The sequence below is a fragment of the Rhea americana genome, unplaced genomic scaffold, assembly GCF_003343005.1.
Source record: "Rhea americana isolate MKP2758 unplaced genomic scaffold, rheAme1 scaffold_363, whole genome shotgun sequence".
In the NCBI taxonomy this organism is placed as follows: domain Eukaryota; kingdom Metazoa; phylum Chordata; class Aves; order Rheiformes; family Rheidae; genus Rhea; species Rhea americana.
In genome coordinates this window covers 546,060-568,223 of record NW_028186494.1, presented here as the reverse complement: position 1 = coordinate 568,223, position 22,164 = coordinate 546,060, and the positions used below count along the sequence as shown (strand labels likewise).

Sequence of the window (22,164 nt, the reverse complement as noted above, 5' to 3'; positions counted from 1 at the left end):
TGTATTTTTAGAAGCTTGTTTGACAAGTCTTAAACACTGCAAAACAAACTCCACCTATTTATTGCTTCATTAACTTATTTTTTCAAGTTAATCACTACAAAACCAAAGTGATTCCATATAAAGATGTTCATCTGACATCTGTTTTTGATGTATTTTTTCTTTCTGCTGGAGCATAAACCACTTTTTTATGTGGCAGAAACCACTCCTGTATTAAGAGCACTGTTCTAGTCTCCTCTCATTGAAAAAAGAGCCCACTGTAATAGCATCTAACTTTTTTCTGATACTCGCTTCAAAATCCTGAAACAAGAACACCTAACAAAAGATTAAAGGCACATTGCATAGGCCAAAGTATTAGGCTGGATTTACATCAAAGTTCATAGTGCATTGTTTGCCCATTCTTCTTTGTTCTAAAGTTGTCCAAAATGCAGAGGTAGTATCTGGGCAGATAGGGCAGGCAGTTTGGTTTCATGGTAGGAAGTTCACGATTAGGTCCTGACGTAGTGTTGGCCGTGTTGCTTTGTTTTATAATGGCCATTAGCTTAGATGAGGAAGAAATACATCACCTTTGTGACACACCAAGCTGGTACAGATGCTCATCATTCAAGTCACATTAACATTTATACTTTTAATACTAAAAACTTAAGAGCTGAGCATGAGCAAAGCAGTGGCCTTTCTCTGCAGGCGAGCTCCACGTTGCATTCTGCTTCGCTCTAATGTCATGAGGAGAGCACCATTCTTGCAGAATTTTTCTTATTATATCACTGGGCCAGCTGGGACATTTTAGTGTCGCAAGTGAAGAGGATTTTTTTTCACTTGTCTGTGCTGAGCAGTTAATTGAAAAAGTAATTACTCTTGTGAAACATGTAACTCAAGCGTATGAATGTCAGCTCCTGATGAAGAACTATTTCACTACTTGGCCTGGGTTTGTGACTGTTCAGGAACTGTCATCCTTTACTTTGTGTCTGTGTGCCTATTGGATATGCACTTTTCCATACATAACTATAAGAGATGTTAAAGAGTAAGATGCTGTTATTGGCATTGGGACAGGAAGTTTTTTTTTTTTTTTTTTTCTCCCTTTATTTTCCTTGAAGTCAGCCATCAGGTTGTAAGTCACTGCTATTTCTTTCCCTCTCCAGCTCTGCTTCTTGACCTCAAAGACCACAGCTTATACCTATCTGCCCCTCTGCAAAGCTTACTTCTAGCATTAATAGGCTTGGAAATGAGCCTCTTCCTGGGAAGAGGGTAATAAAATGCAGAGCTGGAAGTGCTACTAATGTGCAGGTATTTAAGGTTTTATCTCCAATGAACTCTAAGTTTCTTAGTGAAGGACCCCGTGCAATTTCTGCATGCAGTTTGAATGTGAGGAAAAGTCTAATTTAGTGGAAAAAGAAAAAGAATGGGAGTGTGAGGGTAAAATATTTCATAAATTGAATATTCCTACTATGGTCTTGTCAGCTCACATAAGCTTTCTATCTATATCTCATACCTTCAAACCTTAATATTCATCCACCTTGGAAACATCCTGCACTTAAATCCATGATGATGTAGAAGCTACAGTTCACAAGGATGCAAATAGCTAGCAGAAATGTTGAGATTCCCCATAGCTCCCGCTCTTTCAAGTTCAAAAATGTTGATAGTTGAGGCTTTTGTTTCATTGTAGCAAACATTAAAAGAACCTGAAGATGGAGGGCAGGACTTTGGTTTCCCATTGCAAAGAAAGTGCCTTTGCTTTGCAGTATTGCATTACTGTGACACAAACACCTGCAGCTCGTAGATATGGAAACTTATTTTTCAATGAGACTGCTAAATCAGAAGGGTTCCTTAAATTGAGTGCTTTCAATATCAGTTTTGAGGGGATAACTCTGGGATCAGAGTCAGTAGGAACCTGTAGTATTCTCTTCACTGAGAAGGAGCCAAAAATCTTTTCGTTAGACCTCCAAAAGTAAAGAAACTGGCTGTGCTTCTGAAGTATGCATATTTAGATACAAACAATTGTAAGTACCATTGTGGCTTTTAAGTATTATTGTGTTTTAAAGGCTTTGTAGAGGTAGTCAGCAAGTGAGATTGTAAAAAAAATTAAGTGCTAAGCCTGCAGAGTTTGTTACTCTGTCCAGAGGAAAGAACAAATATTACACATTAATAACGAATTTAGTCCCTTTAATTCATTTGTTACTATCATCTTTACTTTCCATTTCCATTTGTTTACTTACATTACTATGTAACTATTTAGAAGGCAATATATTTCTTTCTCTAACATCAAAGAGAAATCAAAGTATTTCACATTTGTAATTGAAACCTGAAAGATAACATTGAACTTAACTACGCCTTCTTGAGGCTTCTGCACAGCAATATTTTAAAATGTAAAGCTTATAATTGAAAATAAATGCACTAACCCTTATGCTTATAAAAGCAGTTCTAGAAGTGTGGACCCAAAGAATGAAAGGAAGGATACTTGCTTTGCAGAGAGTCTGTGGTATAGCATTTTACTTGCACAGGATACCCCAAATTGATCGTAAAGCAGCCAGTTCGGGAACATCTGGGTACTGCGAAGCTGGGTAGAGGCTGCAAAACCCACCTGTGAAATTGTGGAAATCTACTGAGAGGATGACCCACTTCCAGGCTGTGCTGAGACTAACTAGTCTAACTCTAAACTCTTCAAAACTAGTTTAAATTAAGTATTATGAGCAGCAGTTACATTAGCTACAAGCAGCAGGGTAGGCATAAGTTCAATCTGCAGAAAGCATAAAACCCTGGTTTAAGGAAGCATAAATRGCTCTGATTCTCACTGGCTGTTAAATTTTTAGAACTTTGAAAAAGTAGCTATCAAGCTCATCAACTATTTAACAATTGAATAAATTAGTAGAAATATCCATTTGAGGTGCTTTGCTGTCATCACAGGTAAAGTGACATGTAACAGGGCCACACTAAAGCACTGAACTTGCTGCTAAGTGTTGGTAAGGTAGATAACACGGGGATTCAGATTTCTTCAGCTTGAACAATAAAAGCCTTTTCTGTCCCAGTTCAAAGCAGCAACTGCAATTCCTTAACTGCCTCGCATGCACCAGGCTAGGAGAATAACTCAAAGACCATCACTCCAACGGTTTTCTTTGCTATCACATACTGCCACTTGCTGCAGTAGAGCAGTTCAGTTCTGTAACCAAAGACTAATAAACTCATGTTCAGCCACCTTTACTCAGATTCTGAGCTAGCTTCTGTGTAAGGCTGTTCCAGGCCACAAGTGCCATGGGACTGTTAAAAGATGATGCATTAGTGTAGCTAATGTTTAGTTAGAAGCATGCTCATTTGCTGAGAACAGACAGTGTTTTAGATCAGCTGACGTGTAGTGCCTTCTAAAATCATCTAAAATCTTTGTATTGTTTTCTCTTTAGATTTTTTTTTTTCTTTTTTGTATTTAATAGAATGCAAACCATTAGTTTAAACCAATGGTTAAATCAATTCATGGTTAGGCCGAGAACACTGTATTTAACATCCTGATGGATAGATTTTAATGCTTTTGTGCTGCTTCTGCTTGCTGGCACTTTCAGAAGCAATGGGGAATTTATGAAGTTTAATAATCCAAACTATATAATTAGTAAGTCATCTTTCCCTACTAAAGCTAAAAGCGAGCCTGAGGGCTCAAGCATTTCTCAGTCATGTGCTTGTGTTGCTTGCCTTGTCTCTACAAACATTTAAATTTCGTTCTCTGGATACAGAGGAATCATTGTGATTAGTGCGACGAGCGAGCAGCGTGGTCTATGCACGCTACATGCAGCAGTACATGGGGAGATGCTGCTGCAGGAAAGCTCTGCTGTTAACAGACCTGCTTTTGAAAGAAGGCCAGGCAAGGTTAAAATTGAAGCAAAGGCAAATGCTAGCGTTTTGTTCGGGGATRTTGTTACTTCATAACCACAAAGGAATGTGTTCCTCCTCATTTTTGAGGGGCAGAGGCAGTGAGGACGTGTTTGCCTTTTTCCCCTCCTTCTTTCTCTCCTCTTTGCTCTTCACTATTTTAAGCACAGCAGGACATGTTTTCTTTGGCAGAGTCTCGGGGGGGGAGAGGGGGGAGGAAGTACACTTTAGTTTTAAAAGGACTGGTAGAGATTTCTAGAGGCATCACATGCAGCAGAATTGCTATTTGCAGCAAATCTGTCTCCTGAGTTCTCTGAAGCTTTGAATGTCTACCTGAGACATTCCCCTCCCTACTGCATTTTCTTCATCCGAGCAAACACTGTTGCAACATGCCTGCCAGCAGCATGCTGAGTCCTGATATATTTCCAGCCTCCCCTACAATCTTATGGGTCAAACAATGGACTCCTGTTTTTAACAGCAGATAGCACCTAGCAAAATACCTCTTGCCCTAATACAGAAAAATGCCACATCTCTCAGCAGTCACTCAGGTTCACTCACTGGTCGCTCCACATCTGATGTCTCTTTCTAGCCTCTTCGTTTCCTGCTCAGCGCTCACTGTGAGCTGACATATTATTGGTCAAATTATTCTTTGCACGATTAAGCATTTGTCATTTTATGTCGTACTCGGTGGCTACAACAAATAGAAAAGTTCAGCTCCTGTTCTCTCCTGTGCATGACTTCCTCTTTTTGCAGCAAAAGGGTTTCATACCTTCCCCATTGCTCCTGATCAGTATGCCTTYATATACTGTATATGTGCATCTCTCTTCTTTTGGAGATGATCATACTTCCAGATTTGTCCACGTAAGCCCCTATTCAGTAGGGCTGTCCTGTCTAAAGTCTTATCTGGGATGCTATTTTATTGCAGCTTTTCCCAATGGGAAATGGGGATCGTTAGATTTTCTTAGTGTCTTATCCTCATACAAAGGCACTGGGGATTTACACATTCCCAGCACTAAGGCTGGAGAGCAGGAGAGAGGGAGGGGAATCCAACTCCTGAGTCACATCACGCAGCTTCCTTCGGGAGGCACGTTGCCTGGCACGTGATGGCGTACGTGCAGCATGTCCTCGGCATTTCCCACCTCTTGTAGTTCTGACCTTCAAATGTGGTCATCTCCTGTATAGGAGCGTTTGTGTCTCCCCCTTCTCTCCTCTTCCTGGCTGGCCTGTAGATGTGCTTGAATCGCTAGGACTCCCTCCATGTGTTCTTGTATCAGGGAATGCAGTCTTGAGAGAGAGGAGCCTTATTTTTGAAAGCATCCTTCTTCACTACCTGTCTCTTTTGTCTTCGTGCCAGACTAGCGAAGGTTTTAAGGAGTTCCCAAGGGGAGTTTTTAGGAAATGGCTTATTCYATTTGCAGAGATTCTTAGCTTTTATAAAACTTCTATACACAGTGTTGTTGTCATGTATCTGTCAATATATTTCTACTGTGTACAGACACTTTATTTTTACCTATGTTCTTGTGCTGTTTCCTCATCTTCACTTATTGCCTCTGACTTCATATACCCATTTAAATACTTGTGCTTTGGTTTTATTTTTTTGTCTTTTTTTTTTTGTATGTAAAAGAACTATTCTTAGATTAATCTATTAATTGACCAATAAATCATTAGTCAGACACCAGTGTTGGCAATGAATGTGCTAATATTTTAAAAGGTGGACTTGTTTGTCTAACTGAGAATCCCATGCAGGCCTTCTTGTGTGCTTATTGAGAATTAGACTATAAATAAGATTATACTAGCTACAGTATCTGCAATACCTGAARTAGAACCCTAAGCTAAGAATTTTGCATATTTATATGATGTATTCCGTTTTAGCAACRCTTTGAGATGCAACAACAATGCAAAACTTAATTATTTGAAAGGAATGCATACACGTTATCAAAGATACTGTGTTTTATTATTAGAAAGAAATGTTTTCCTTTTATAAGGATGTGGAATGTCATATCTTGAAATTAGAGCTTTGTGATTAAAGAAGAATTTCATATTTCAGTTTGGTTCTGGTGAGGCATTAATAACAGAACTCAAGAACTGTTGGAGACTAACTTTCACTATCATCTGGAATCAGGACTTTTAAGGCTAAAATCTGAGATTTCTTGTCGAAATGCTGCTTTGATAGAGAAGACATTCAAATCATGTTAGAATTCAAACGGAGAAGGAATAAAAAATACACATGCAAGGCACATACTTATTATTCTCATATTGTATTTTGCTAACCACAGTTGAAATAAATGCTTTGCAATTTTGACAAGTATAGACTCTAGTGTCAAAATCTCTTGTTTATAACCCTGAGAGATGATCTTAAAGTCTAAATTTTTTTTAATGGAGCTCAAATCAGTTTAGTGTCTTTCCTTATCTATAATAATGTATATAAATGTAGATAGCCTGCGTAGCTATTTTTAGATGATACTTCAAAATACAAACAAAACCCTTTACCAAGATGACAGTCTCAGAAATAAATGCAAACACAAGATGAATAGATCTAAACTCCAGCACACATTTGAGACAAAAAGATTTAGTTCTTTCTTCACTTAGATAGGGATTAATTCCACTGAAGTCAAAAATATTATACCTGTTGATGAATGCATTTGWCATTCATCAGTAGTCACGCTCTGATTACGTCTAGTAGTTTTTCATTTTGACTGTGGTGGAGGAGCTTGAAAGTCCTTATTGTACGGTGGCATCAGAGGTACTGGGTAACTGTCAGACCTAGGATCAGTCTTGCTTCCCTGCCTGTGTGCAGATCAGCACAGACCACCGTTAGCTGGAGGTAACTGAATGGTATAAACAAAAAGTACTAATTTGCACTTGCAATATGTTTGGGGGATCTCTATATTAAACCGTTGTGCTGTGTGTAATGGAAACAACCAGCCAGCTTCCAGTTTCTCATTTAGTAATGCTTTGATATAAGGTATGCCTTCCTTTTTTTCCTGTAACTCACTTATTAGAATTGTAACTGAAAATTCCTTTTTCTTATGGTTACACCAAAACAAAGCCCAATTCATTTTTTCTGTTTTTAATTATTGTAGAGAGATCTTCTAGGTTGCAGTTGCGTATCTATCTTTTGCCCCTCATCATTTATACCCTACTACATACAGGACCACTCAGAGGATTTAGGGAGTGTTAGTAAATGATCTCTTGATTTATAGCACAGATGCAATGAGCTCTTCTGTGTGGAGAAGTCTAGAAGATTGTACTTGCTCCAGCTTCTGTTGCTGGGACACAGTGACTTTGGCACTTAGGCCATCCAATGCTGCTTCGAARTTGTGTGCATCTGCAACTCCTTTTCCTGGGCAGCTCAGAGTAGCGGTAGGCAGGGGTACCTTAGAGTCTTGCTTTGCCATTGCAATGGGTTTGCTTCTGGCTCTGTTTGTTTCAACCACAGCACCTAATTTACAGTTCTTGTGCAGACTACRTCAAAGAAGAAAGTGATTTTATTGTAGCTGGAATAAGGGAGTGGAGACACCCAAAAGTCCTTTCTTAGACTGTTGCTGTGCTGGCATGGGTCCTGTAGAAGGGTAGTCTTAAGTAGTGCTTGTAAGGACMAAAAGAAAAATCTGATTTGATGTTCACTCAGGGAAGAGTGTACGAAAAATAATATAACAGAAGGTGTTAAAAACATTTTAAGCAGGCAGAGGAAGGAACAGGTTTTGATATTCATCTTTAATGTTTCTATTYAACCTTATCTCAAAACAGGAATTAGGATATTTATTAAAAATCTGTGTCTTCATTCAAGATATTCTGAATGGAAGTTATTGTACAATTCTGTTTCAGTTGTAAGACTGAAATTGTGAGTTATTGGACTTCAGTGGAGTACTATGTTGTGCTGGGGCTGCAGTACCTGGTCTTTTGGCTGTAAACTATATGGCAAAACTTGCTGTGGACTATGGTGCTCTCGGGAAGGTTGCATAAATTTATTCAAACCACAACTTCATTTGCAGGATTTTTCTTTTGTGTCATATCGCAGAAACAAAGCTCGATTATGCTTAGTTTCCCCTTTTCAAACTGCATGCTTACTAACATACTGTACCTTAACTGTTTCCTAGGAGGAAAATACTTCCATTGCTGAAGTAACTTCACTGCATGCTGGAGAGCTTCTACGGAGCAGATCAGAAGGAGCTTTGATTGACATGGATGACCAAACACCTTCATCTAGCTACAGTATGCCTGTTCTACTATTTTGTTTACTCAGGGTTTCCACTTAAAGTTCTGTACTTATGGAGAACTCTCAGTAGCACCAAGAGCTACAGCTGTTCGCTAAACCACTGCATTTTGGTTCTTTCCTTTTATATTGCTTACATTTTGCACTACTCCTGGGGACTAACTGGGGACATCTATGTCCCCATTGTTGGAGTGCAATGGGAACGCCACAAGGTGACTAAGGTGGAACAAGAAGAACTCCCTTGTCCCCTGCCAGAGCAAATATGGGTTGGGGGATAGGGAGAAAAGGTTGAAGTGTTAACCTACATGTAAGAGATGCTACTTAGGCTACATCTGTAGGGGATCAGGAAGGGAGCAAGAGGGAGTTCTTAGCCAAACTACTAAAGCTAAAATCAAAGTTACATTAACATCATTGCTCTTTTAACCCCCAGATTAGGTAGATGCTCTCTTAACTTTTGTACAGTAGCAGATGTGAGTAACATGGGGTCTGGCACTTGCTGTGCAAGTCAGATTGTGACAAATATTTCTTTGCTAACCTACCGCAACCCACCATTACTTATCCTGGAAGGCAACATAACAAAGAGTTCAGTCTAATGACTTGGGGTCTGCTAGAGTTTTTCTTTCAGATTCTTTTCCCAAGGAAATATGCCCTTCAGAAAGGCTAATACATTTGATTAATTCTTTTTTTAATAAGTAAAAATGATWCTCCTTTTCCACCGGGAAACTTAAAGTAGCACAGTGTAGGGAAGGCTTTTTGGCCTGCAGGCAGAAGCTATGGCCTTTTTCAGTTGGAGCTTGAGCAGCCCAGCCCTGTCTGCCAGGCATCTGGCCAAGCCCAGCTGCCAGAAAAGCAGAGGGCTGGGTGCCCGGGCTCTRTTCCCCTCTGGCAGTGGACCTGGAAGGTTCTTGTCGAGACAACTCCAGAGCATTCCAGATGGGCGGCTAGGAAACTGATAAATTCCACTTGGCTTCTTCCAAATAGGATTTTTTCTGGAACTGTGGAAAAAATTCATGGTTTTGGCACTCTATCACAAGTAGTGACAAATTGGAAATTAAAAATGTGCAAAATAGTTTCAGGTTTTTTTGGCTGAAGACAGTCATTCTTGTGACTGAGTGATAATTAGTAACCTTGGAGATGGAAGTTACTATGGGGAGAATAATAATGAAGATACAGGTATGCAGAAATGCTGAATTTCCCCTCTAAAACTAAAATCCTTTGCAAGGATGTACAAAGAAGGGATGGTATAAACTTCTCCATATAAAAATAAYATCAAACTGAAGTAATAGAAACCTTTAAGATAAAAAGTTTCAGGCATGCTGTTTGAGGCAGGAATTGTGAGCTTTAAAATCAACCTCTAAACCAGGATTTGTAAAATAGTTATTAATATAAAATATGAATGAAACTTTCCAAAGGCCATCTTGTATTTACAGCAAATGGGCATTACTGTTAATGGTCAGTACTTTGATTAGAAAGTATATTTAAATATCACTATGCACTCCCATTTGTCTGTTAAAAAGCAGTCTCAGGAAAACCAGAAGACTTGAGCACTCCTTTCTGAATTTCAAATAGTACAGGAATTCATAAGCTACACCAATTGGACATTTAAATTGAAAGTTGGTATATCAAATTCCGGTCACACTGAGATGAATTGTAAGAGTGCTGTCATCAATTAAGTGCATGTGCACTAGCATGAAAAGGAACCCAGAATAATACATTTATCCATACTGGCTGCATAGTCTATTTAAAAAAAAACTACATAGGAGTTGTTTAATCTTTACATAGAAGTAGTTGCAAATGAAAAATATCCATGGTCTTTCAAAAGAGGCTACAGATTACTGTAATGTAAGAGTTTAAACCTTATGGGACCACAGCATACTCAAAGTTCATTAATAGTCATAGGGGCTGATAATGATCAACACCTTGCAGAAGATGCTTCATATATTTTAAGACTAGTTTGGTAAAACTCTTTAATGTAAACTCTTAAATGCTACTTAAAAGTGGATATTGATACTCCATAAAAATTTGAAGTTTATAAATATGTTAGTTAACAACTGGAACTGTGTGCATTTTATAGGTTAAATTTAGTCTCTACTTATTCAGTTTAACAGATTTTCACCTGGAAATGAATGGAATAGAATATCTTATTGTCCTCAGCTGTGTTTTAACTGCTTTTGCAAATACTTTTGTTCTCTCTTTTAAACAGATGACAGTGAAAGTACATTGGATTTGAATATTGACTGTTCTGATGTATTCAAACATGTCCATGCTGTTTCCAAGACTAACCCTTTCTGGAGCGAACTGTCAGCATCCAATCCTTTCATACATGACATAGCTGCTTCAAATAGAAATGAAAATAAAAAATACCTTTCTGCCCTAAAAGAAAAACCCTATTTGTTCTCTAGACTTTCTAGCAACAGRGACTCTCTGGATTCCTCAGGTGATGAGCTAGATATTGATTGTCTCCTGAGAAAGACTTCGATAAGAAGATCTGGACGATCCAAGAGTGTGTCTGACTTCCTGGATATTATTGATAACCAAAGACTTAATCCTCACAAGACAGGACCACAAAAAACTGTAGCTTCAGATACAGCACAGCTTCAAAATGACCGTGAAGCCTACAAGATGGCTTGGTTGAGTCACCGACAGCTGACCCGATCTTGTCTAGATTTGGATGCAATGAGTCGTAGTCCTGGATGGGCACAAACACAAGCCACAGATATTCATGTAGTTTGTAAACTGAATCATGAAGGGGGATCAGTACAGCTACCTGACTCTGATATCAATGTTCACATCCCTATGGGCCATGTATTACCTGGAGAATTCCAAGAAGTGGGTTTAAAGGCTATTCTTAACCCTCCGTTAYCACTTAACAATGAATTGTCTAGCACTGTAAGTCCTCTAATAGAACTTACATTAAGCAACCTCAACACAATTGAACCCATTTTCTTAGAAGTAAAAGTTGCAGCTAAAGTGAAGAACGATCCTCTCAGCCAAGTCATGACTGATATTGTGTGCTTTTACAGTGTCAGTAAAGACGGGCCTTTCAAGAAGTTACAGAACTGCTACTTCTATCAAGATACCATACAAGTGAAGCTGACAGACCTAAGTCATGTGATGTATACAGTGATYGCAGTACAAGCAAACAAAATTCAACCTCCAGCCACTAATGTCTGGGACTATGTTCACCGAACWGTTTCAGTTGGAATTTATGGTCCCAAATATATTCACCCATCTTTTACAGCAGTTTTTACAGTCTTTGGTCATAACTATATTCCAAGAAAACTTACAATTTGTGATATTAAAAAGGGGGGGAAAAATATGCCCCCTGTTGTATTTCAGCTGTGGGGAAAACACACATTCCTGCTTGAAAAGCCACRAGATCTAAACATTTCTTTGATATCCTGTGATCCAGATTTTGAAGTGAAGATGGAAAATGAAAGCAGAAGTATTAAAGAAGAACAACTGAAAACTGGTGAAATGGTCCACCAACAATTCCTGTTTTCCATGCTAGGATCCAGGGAGATGCATTTCTTCGTTTTCCTTGTTCAGATTAAAGACTTAAAAARTAACCAAGTGATGCAGTTTTGCGTTACAACTCCTGATCCAGCTCCAAAATTAAGTGGAATTGTCAGTAGAACAAAGCACTTACCAAAATGCAAAGAAATCAAGTCTGCACCTTTGCTATTAATACCAGCAGTTAAATATCCGAAGTTTCAAGATAAATGTTTAAACGTTAACACCTACGGAGTGGCTTTGAAAACTGTGTTACGTCAAAGTAAGATTGACTATTTGTTAGAATATTTTAAAGGGGACACAATAGCACTTCTTGGTGAAGAAAAAGTAAAAGCCATTGGGCAGGCTAAAATAAAAGAATGGTATGTAGGAGTTCTCAGGAAAAAGGTTGGTCTTGTACACTGCAAAAACATAAAAGTGATTTCCAAAGAACAAGCTATGGATGTTGCTGATAGTGAGCTACCAACCAGGAATCTTGTTGAACAAATTGCACTGCCATTTAAAAAACTGACTTACATCTACTCTGTAGTCTTATCTACAGTATCCGAGAGCGTTTATGATTGGAGAGCTTTGGCTGAAGTGCTAGGATATTCACATATGTCATGGGATGACTTTAACAAGGCATACTTTGATAAGGAATCGGAAAGAGTTGCACATGTTGTGAAGAGGCTGAAGGAAGACTGCCATGCTAACAAAAATAAAAGACTATTTCTTTATGAGATCGTTGTTGTAAGTATTGCACAAGCTAACTTGGTTTTTGGGAACACATTGCCAAGACTCTTAAACTACTCAGTAGTAATTTCTGAGCAACAAAATATGGTCCTTTATCTTTGTTGGAATGTTCAGAAATGTGAATGCATTATTAGAAGCTGTGGATGCATATACATATRAAAAATGCATCTAGAGTCTCTTTGAAAAAGTAATACTTGTATCAATTCATTCTAAGCAGCATTCTTAAAAATTCTGGGAACCTTGCTCATTTAGTAGATTTTTTTTTTTTGAATTTTTATATACATGTGTGTATGTGTGTCTGTATGTGTATATATATATGCATGTATATATATACAAATATATGCGTATATGTGTATAAAGGCATGATAAAAACAGTTGCCATGATCGTGGCAAGCATGGCTTCCCTGAGCAATTCAGTCCCATTTTCAACTAGTTAACATCATAGTGTGGAGCTCCATTAGTTGTCAATATTCTCTACCATAAACTGTACATCTAAGACTCTTCTCTTTATTTAAAGGGAAGAAAACCTGAGCTGTTTGTTGAATACAACACTTTCTATCTGTATGTGACATCTTCATAGTCAGCATTGTTGCCGCTAAAATAAGATATTGCAAGAATTTTGGTTCAATTTCATGAGGCTGTTTTGAAAACCATTGAACAGCTTCTACATCAGTCAATATTGTGACAGGGAAATCAAAAAGTGTGTTTGTTCTAACCACTGCCAGGTGATAGGTTGCATTGTTAGTCATCATATTTTGGCAATGTTCTAAAAATTTACACATGAATCTGCATGCAAATTTAATTTGGAATTCAGGATTATTCAATGCTGTCCTTGAGTCTGACTGAAAAGTATATCAGCCTTTTTAGAGACAGATGAGAATTAAGTTGCTCACAGAAAGGTATAACAAATGTATTATGGAAATGATTATTTGAAAAATTCACATTGCAGCATTTTATTTTTATAGCCTTCTGGCTACCTCTGCATCGCAGACAGTAGGGTTCGCTTCTCGTAAGTGGTCTCTGTTCTTTGAAGTGCGGAGAGCAATTTTAGCAAAAGGAGCTCAGGAAAATTTGGCAGCAGTGGCCACTTAAAGTTCTGAAGAAATGCATTAAACTGAGTGAAATAAAACTGAACAAGAATGAAGCAGAATGTAGAAACTAAAGATAGTTTGGTCTTAACTGTTTCTGTTCAAAAATAGGTGGGAAAAAGGAAAGGGGAAAGCTTGTAATGTAAACAATGCAATGTTTTGAAGAGCTCATTACAGAACAGGCAAAAGGTGGGGCATAACTGGACCAGTAAGATGGTTCACTTTTAATATGTATATGATTTTAGGCTGTGAAATGCCACTATAGGGCTCTAGTTTTGTAAAGCTAGACTTAAGGCTACATATCATCCATGTCACTTGTGGACAGAATTTATTTTTTTTTATTTTATTTTTTTTTCCTGTGTTCTTGCTTCTCAGAGCAAAGCAAACTAAATAGTTTCTTCCTCTCTGCTTTGCCACAATGTGTGGGGATTTGGTATTATAGGCTATATTCTGTTTCTCAAGACAGTGACTTCTTAAGTATTTGATCYGAGACATGCACTATTGGTTTGGGATCTATGGTGAGTGAATTCTGGTTAGTTATGAGACAAACATCTTGCCTACTAACAATTCTACTGTTTGTAAAGAGGAYTTTTATGGAAATATGGTTTTCAATTAAATCACACAAATGTCTGATTTCTGCAGAAATATTTGATGTTAAAAATCAATTTCTGGAAAACAAGGAAATTGTCTGGTTTTGGCTTTTGATCTTTCACTGAAAATTCAGTATTTTCAGTGGAACCTTTTTTTCTATTAATTGGGGGAAAAAATCCCTCTATTCCCATTAGCTGTAGTCCAAACAAATAATAAAGGAGAATGCAACATATCTGCCTTTCCCTCCTGGAAGCCACTTTACTCCTGGAACCACTTTAATATGTTTGTTCTTAAAAGCTCATGTGGAAGGGGGGAGTTTTTGCTTGCATCTCTGCCTAGTGGGCAGGATATTATCGGTTCTGTAGGAGGATTAAATCAAAAGGTGCTGGCCAATAATTATTTTTTGGAAAAGTAGTAGACTAAGGACTACATCTTAGTATAATTGTGTTAACTTTATTTTTAAGTTTCATGTCATATTTTAAGAAACTAAAGTTTATGCCTCAAATATTTTTGTTGGAGAAGAGTGTTTTTTTTCTTCAGGATCCTTGAGCTTGGCAGGATCTATATGACACTGGAATGCTGAAGCAGCTGAATGCCAGCTTATTTTTTACTTAAGCTTGTGGGCATTTTTCCTATGAAATTATTGGCAACACCCTTTTGAAGAGGGGGAAAAAAAAATATAAAGAGTTGCATATTTTCACAAATACAAAACTGGCAAAAAAAAAAAAAAAACACTTCCTGTCCACTTAATAATGCAGATTAGCACTATAAAAACAAATTATATTGATCTGATTGTAATTACTAGTGAAGGAACCCTAACGAATATGATTGTTGTAGGCACTTCTGAAGATAGATTGCCAGGGATTAGTGGCACGTCTTACCCAGGACACTGTCATCTTGACTTCAGCAGTCAAGCTTGGCAAATACTGGCGGGAACTTGCGGAGAAGCTAGCCAGACTCACAAAGCAGCAGATTGAGGCTTATGAAGTACCTCATCAAGGGAAAAATGGAGAGGTAGCTCTGGAGGTAAGTCTCTGGTGTAACAGCATGTGCATGCTTGCTCCTCTTCACAAACGAAGCCAGGATTCTTCTTCCTTGTTGTGTACCCTTCTTTCCTTCTGTAGTTACAGCTTCCTTATTTAATTTGTCAGGTCTCCAGTGCAAAGATTTCTCATCATGTCTTGTTTGCAGCTATCTAAGATGTTTCTTTTAGGCCAGTTGTTCAGTGTTATCATACCAAAACAATTTACTATGGATATCCTAGTTTCTGTCTGTCCTGAGCTTCAGCTCTTTAGTCCTGTCCAAGGGCTGTTTTCAGTCCCCTTTATTGTCCCATCCCTCCTCAACATTAATTTCGCYTGCTCTGTTCTGGGTGGGTGCTTCCTCTATTTAAATTAACCCTTGCTCCCTTTTTCATCATCTTTTTCCTGCCTGGCCTCATTTCAAAGAAAACGAGGAAGACTGTTCAGTCTGTGAGTGAGCTATCAGATCACCTTTAGTACAGCTTTTGCTCTCTAAACTGAAAGAAAGTTTACATCATTTACACTTYTATATTCTATATTTGTGTCAGAATTTTCAGCATTTAAGAATCATAAGGTTGGAAGGGACCTCTGGAGATCATCTAGTCCAACCCTCGAGCAAGTGGCCCATATGGGGATTGAACCCACAACCTAGGCATTAGCAGCACCACACTCTAACCAACAGAGCTAAACCTGCTAAGTTATGAGAATTAAGAGGTTGGAGGCCTGGACCCCATTTTCACTGCTGTCCTATCATACAAACATGGCCAAATCCATGTTTTAAATTCATTTTTGCCACGCAGTTAATGCTATTTACCATTTGTTGTAAAACACTTGTTATACAGAAGTATAATTTCTAAGTGAAAGCTAAGCAGTTGTCTTCAGATGTGTTTTAGTGCATACACATGTAAGGAGCAATTTAGGTACCTAAATATAGCTCTAGTGTTATTTTAGATGCTCGGAGAAATCCCTGGCACCTGTGTAATGTGGTGTGTTTGACACACCACATCTAAGGCCCACAAGCCTTAGAGTGGGCCTGCATCCACCTGCACCTGGGAGCTGACAGGCGGGCTATCCTCCCGGCACACCTCTGTCCAGACAGCGGAGTTCCTTCCTTAGTTTCTCCACCCTTACTTTGTTAACACCAAAAGCATGCAGTAAATCTACTGTTGCCCACAGAGTCGTATGCCAAGGACTTCTAGCATTCTAGTCTCAGAGGTGTTTTCCTTGAGCATCCTCTCTTACCAGCTTTGCTGAATACTCAGGCTGACCTTTCTGCCTAAGGCTCTTGCCTTCAGGCTAGACTTGCCCTCTGCCTGCAGTATCTATTCCGATTATTGCAGATAATGCGCATGATCCAACCTGAATTCCTTCTCTCTTGAAGTGATTCCTTTGGTAACGRGGAGCAACTTCCCATCCATACCTTCACAGCAGCTCAAGACAATTTCTTGTTCCTTCTCCTTTCCTTATGTCTGAGTCTCCTGTTCTCYGCCAGACATACCTTCCTTTCCAGTGTCCCGATCCCACGAAAGYCTCAGTTTTACCTGCCTTATGATGGCTATCAGGGGTTTCCTATTCTGATTCTGAACAACCACCTCTTATTTATTCTGGATAGCTCCCATGCTCTAAACTAATATTTGAGTAAATCTCCATATTTTTGCTTTCAGGGTTCGGCACGTTTCTACAAAATTACGTTTATCATTGCTGTTTGCAAACATTTGCTACCCCTTTGATCTTGCTTTTCTMTTTGGGCTATTTCATGTACTTCTTAGAGTTGTTCTGTGCGTGCTATCTGTGCCTGGATAAATCTTCTTTCTTAAAATGTTTTCTCATAAAATTCTCAGTTCTACCAATTCATAGCCTACTATTCTTTTCAGTGAAAAACCGCCATGTTATTAGCTCTGTTTTTACATATTTTATCTCCTTCTAAAATACTAAAATCAAAAAGAATGTGAATGCTTGTCACTTCCATTTTGTTTGCTTTTTTCTAACCTGTTCTATAGTGCCTAATCTAATTTCCCAGACTTTTCTTTTGTATATTAAGCTTTTTGCATTTGTCTGACAAAATCTCASCTTTCTGAAGTAGGAATTATAGACCTGATTATTCCTGAACAATATGCAACTCCATTCATCTCCGTGGTATTTGGAAATGTTTTCTCTATAGCTAACAGACAGCAGAAACAAAATCTTAAACCTATTTTTTTTTCAGGTATAGACACAAGCACCGTTTGAACTATAAAAAGTGTAAGTTGCACCAGTGGCCATAGAAAATGAAATTCCCTTTAAATTCAGTGTAGTAATGTAGTAATGTGCACTGTTAAAGACCCTCTGCCATATACCTTCAGTTGTCAAAGTACAGTCTGTTACCACCAATTTTCTCCAGCACAAAAATTGTTGATCAGCAGAAAGCTATCTGCATGAGTGGCACTATTTACCATTCTTTCAACTACTCTTTATTATTACATACCAAGTTAGTAATTTTTCCCAAATTGGTAACGTTAATAGAAAAGTTGGGGGGAGTCTCAGTATGACCCAAACTTGGTATAAAATGATGAAATGATTTCCCTGAACAAATTTTAAAGTTTATACAAGTTTCATAGTTTAACTGATTGTATTTTGCAGCAGGACTGCTCAGATGAAAGAGCAACAGTACATTTTCATGTAAGGTATGACAGACAGCTACAGACAGAATTTAATTTCTGTAACTGAACTTGTACACAGAGAAAATACGAACAATTATGTATCCATCGGGAGATTTAGAATACTCTCTGAGATTTAAAATGAGTGATACTGGTCTCATTTGCATGGCAACATGCATTTAAGCACCAGTGAGATTATGAATTTGACAGGAAATCCAAATCTTACAGAGAAATTAGTTTATTTACAGSTTGCACTATGCACATCACTATCCTGTGCCAAGCAACACTCGTTATATCATGGTCTTATCATCTCTTTGTCAATAGTGACATTGTATGAAAAGGTACGAGTCGTATGTTGATGCACATCCATATTATCAAACATCAATACTAWACAATTATTATGAAACAACTGAACTATTTGCATGAAAAAAGTATTTTTCTCTCTCCAGAACAGTTCCCCTCCTCTGCCTCCAAAATAACCAYTTTGCTGTCTCAAACAGCCAATTCTTTTACTTTCAAGAGATTTTTAACATGATTTTTGTTATAAACCACTTCCAAGATTTTCCACTTTTCAGTGACAGTAGCTGCTGCTAGGAGATAGCAGTTACATYCCTCATAAAATTGGCAATATTAGAGCACATTCAATTTTTAAGAGAACATGCAACAAGCAAACTGAAACATCAGCATTTGCTTTGTTTTTATCTCATTTCACAAGGCCCAGCATGGGCCCATGAGTCTCATAGCAGTGCTTGTCTGCACAGGTATAAGTTTAAAGAAGACCAGGTATCTAGCACAGGTATCTCGCATGAATGCTCAGCATCCTCAATGTCCTGTGAATCTAAGCCTGAATTTCAGTGTTCTCTTCACTGAATTTCAGTGCTTTCTACTGATCCCTACACTCATCAGAGCTCTGGTGGGTTGACCTCTCTGTATTGGGAAACATTGTAATCCACTTCTGTTTATGAAGTGCTTCACGGTGGTTATTCACTGGGGGAAGGATCTACAYGGGACACAAAGTGAATAGCTACTATACTGTAAACTCTCACCTGTGTAGGCAAGCCCACAGTGTTGTTTCAGGGTTAACCCTAGTCTGACTATTTATTTCACAGTGATTGCTGATCATGATATTACTTAGTGAGTATAAAAGAAGATGATTTTAATGAGGATTATTGCAGCCTTCAGTTTTCTAATAGAAACACTTTCTCATTCATAATGATTRTTGGTCTGAAAATGGGAAACCAAGCAGAGATGGGGAAGTAATAAATTTTGACTAATTATTGACAATTATCTGAAAATATTGACCAATTCTTTACTCATTAAGGGCTATTTCACCATCAAGAGGGTTGGCTGGCTGAAAAATGTTGCTACTGTTAACATAATCTTTTTCTTAGTGGGAGAAATTTCCTCTCAAATGATCACATAAGCAACCTGAGATGCATGCAATTGGTGCCTAGCTTTTTGAAGTGCTTTTCATCAGTAAATTCCAAATCACTTCATAGAGTATGTAGGTATTACTGTTACCTGCTCAGCCGAGGCAGTGGGAACGAGAGGCCACAAGGGCGCATTGCTGGCACATGGTTAACATCTTGTCCACCAGAACTCCCAGGTCCTTCTCCGCAGTGCCAAACTGACCTTCAGCATAAATCAAAGCACAGCGTATAATACTCACTGATGTCTTTTCACAAGTTAGTGGAGATCACCAGATAGACTGCTGCAGCCCCAAACCCTTTTGATAACCTCGTCCAGCAGAAATATGAGGAAAGGAAGCAGGAGACAGAGAAAAGGCATAGCAAGTGTTAGAATATCAGAAATCCCAGATTCTCTCTTTGGCCACCTTGTGTATGAAGGTAGGAGTAGGAATAAAGCAGCTTTCTGGTCACAGCATAAATGCCCCAGTGGTTAACTCATTCACTTTATTTAAAATATATTTTGGAATAACTAGTATTTTCAGCAATACATTAAGAAAATCTTGATTTTATTTTTTCCTATTATCAGACAGAATATGTTTGAAAAAAATCATCATTCTCTCTCTCCCCACCAACTTATTTTTCTTCTTTTTGTAAGACAGACTTGGTTAAAGCCAGTACATGCAGTTGGTATTCTGRGTGAACAAAGATATCCTTCCCTTTTTCAGCGAGCTAAAATGACAGACTTCACTGTCATAGTGCATAAGCACTTTTTATGGCTCAAATGAAAGGCTGAAACCAGACTAAGTCTGTGAAACACACTGTTGGGGAGATGAGTTGTAGGGGTGTKTTTTTCTTGTTTGGTGTTTTTTTGTTTGGGTTTTTTTCCGTGGTTGGAGAGGGTAAGGCAAGAGAATTYGAGGGAGATGGTTGCAGAAACTATGGTACAGTGAATCCCTGGGATAAGTTAAGAGCCCTTAACCTAAACCTGGAGAGAAGCTCAAAACCATAAGCAGAGGAACTTTTTCCTGATACCTGATTCTGCTAATAATCAAGGAAATAGGGCTTTATATTGTGTATTTCTTTTTAACTTAATTGGATTAAATCAAATAACCAATTTCCTCCTGAATTATCCTTTAGAATCATGAAACCTTCCTTTCCATTAAAAAGGGAAAGCAATGTTAACAACAACAAAAAAAGCCTTTTAGAATTAAGGGGCGGCTTGGTCACTTCTGTGCATATATATGTGTGCAGACATCACTACATGTGCTTACATAACTATGCATAATTGTATTTCTCTTAATACAGCAAAAGCCAGTACATTTGGGAAAGTCATGGGTTCCTGTGCACCATCCATGCAATTTCCAGTTAAAATGCGCTCTGCAGAACCTTTATTGTGGGTGTGAAGTAGCAAGCTACAGAAATCTGATAGCCCAAGTTAAATTTGCAGAAGCAGCAGCTGGGAAAACAATCTTTGTTTGTAAACTGAACAAACTTACTCTGGCTATCAGCACTTTGAAAGATATAAGGTCAGAGGGGTATCTGAATCTTTCTGTCGTGGCTTAATTAATGTTACTAGACCAATGACAAATCACACCTGCTACAGATCTGCTCTGTATTTGTTTGTCATAAAACAAACATACCGTAATTTGAAGTGAGGGGCACTGGTAACTCGTTTTTTCATTTTCTTTRTTTCTTATAGGACACATTTTGAATAATGTGTCCTGATTTTAAAAAGTTAATTTAAATGCTTTTGACTCCCTACTCTTGTGGCTGTTATTATTTTAAACAGAGGTTTTATAGACAGATCCAATCTTCCTGCTGCTGCTACCAGAAACCACTTGTGTAAAGACAAGCATATTTAAAAGTTATAGGCAGCAATGCAGTCAGGCTACAGTACGATATTGATTAGTGAGACAAAGTGAGATATTAACCATCAAAAGTACAATCAAACCCCAGATAGGCAAACTGCTGTTAAGTGATTGCATTGCAAAAAGGACCAGGGGGGAGTATGTTTTACTTCTGTCTGCTGTGCTTTGTGTTATACTTTCTGACATGTGTAGACTTGGTGATAGTCATTTGAAAGAAGATTTTGTGKTTTTTTTTAATGATTTATTCTGCTAAGAATTCAAGAATTTAACAGAAATGAAGTTTATAAGGTTGCTAGAAATTTTATATGAACACATATATGATAAAGTATTTCAGTGTGGTTAGGGATGAAACTTTTTTCTTTTGTGAGACTTTTCTACTACTGCAAAGATTTAGGTTCTTTTTTCCTCTCAGTAATTCAATTTCTGCAGCTAAATTTTTCTGTTTCTTGCTTTGCAGATGATGTGGAAACCTGCATATGATTTTCTCTACACATGGGGTGCCCATTATGGAGATAGTTACAGGGATGTCTTACAAGACCTGCAATCAGCTTTGGACAAAATGAAAAACCCTGTAACAAAACATTGGCGAGAGCTGACTGGAACTTTGGTTCTTGTGAATTGCCTGGACGTTTTAAGGGCAAGTGCTTTCTCCACACGGGAGGAAGAAGACTAGAGCACCAAATTATTTTCTGGAAAATTTATCTGATCTCTAAAAGGAGCTATTTCTGATTGCACTGACTTCTGGGTGGAGATCATTTTTAAGAGAGTCACGCATAGATGAGTTCAGCCCATGAGACATAAGTTTACATTTCCAATGGGGCATTAAAATCAAAATCTGTGATTTCATTGGTTCCAAAAGCTCTTGACGGCAAGACAATGAGAGCAGGGTAACCTAGAAAAACCTTAGATCTCTTCTGTCCTCAACTGGGACATAATTCATATTCTCATAAAACAAGAAATCAAACAGTTATTCTTCACACCTAGAAAAAAGTGCCAACCAAAGTGTTTCGTTTTTTTTTTTTTTTTTTTTTTTTTTTTTTTTTTCTCCAATTAAAGACAGAAATGGGCAATTTAACGATCAAAGCAGTTGTTTGTTGAGGTAGTTGGTAGAGGTTTTATGCTACTTTTTACACCAGCAAATCTGTGTGTGAGGTAGCTGTTTTCTCAAAAAAAAAAAAAAAAAAAAAATCTAAGTGGGGTTCATTTTAGATTCATTTTTTAATACAGCAGTTAATTTCTA

The 22,164-nt window shown here is 38.0% G+C and overlaps 1 protein-coding gene across 1 annotated transcript in view; it reads left to right on the top strand.

Moving 5' to 3' along the window:
* The window catches only part of MACC1 (MET transcriptional regulator MACC1), a 33,741-nt gene extending 11,937 nt beyond the window's left edge, over window positions 1-21,804 (top strand). Inside the window, exons 2-5 of the mRNA XM_085312423.1 lie at window positions 7,950-8,064; window positions 10,269-12,307; window positions 14,827-15,015; window positions 21,382-21,804. Coding sequence (XP_085168549.1) covers window positions 7,950-8,064; window positions 10,269-12,307; window positions 14,827-15,015; window positions 21,382-21,597 — 2,559 coding nt within the window. The 3' untranslated portion in view covers window positions 21,598-21,804. The remainder of the gene's footprint in view (window positions 1-7,949; window positions 8,065-10,268; window positions 12,308-14,826; window positions 15,016-21,381) is intronic.
* The last annotated feature ends 360 nt before the right edge of the window (window positions 21,805-22,164 follow it).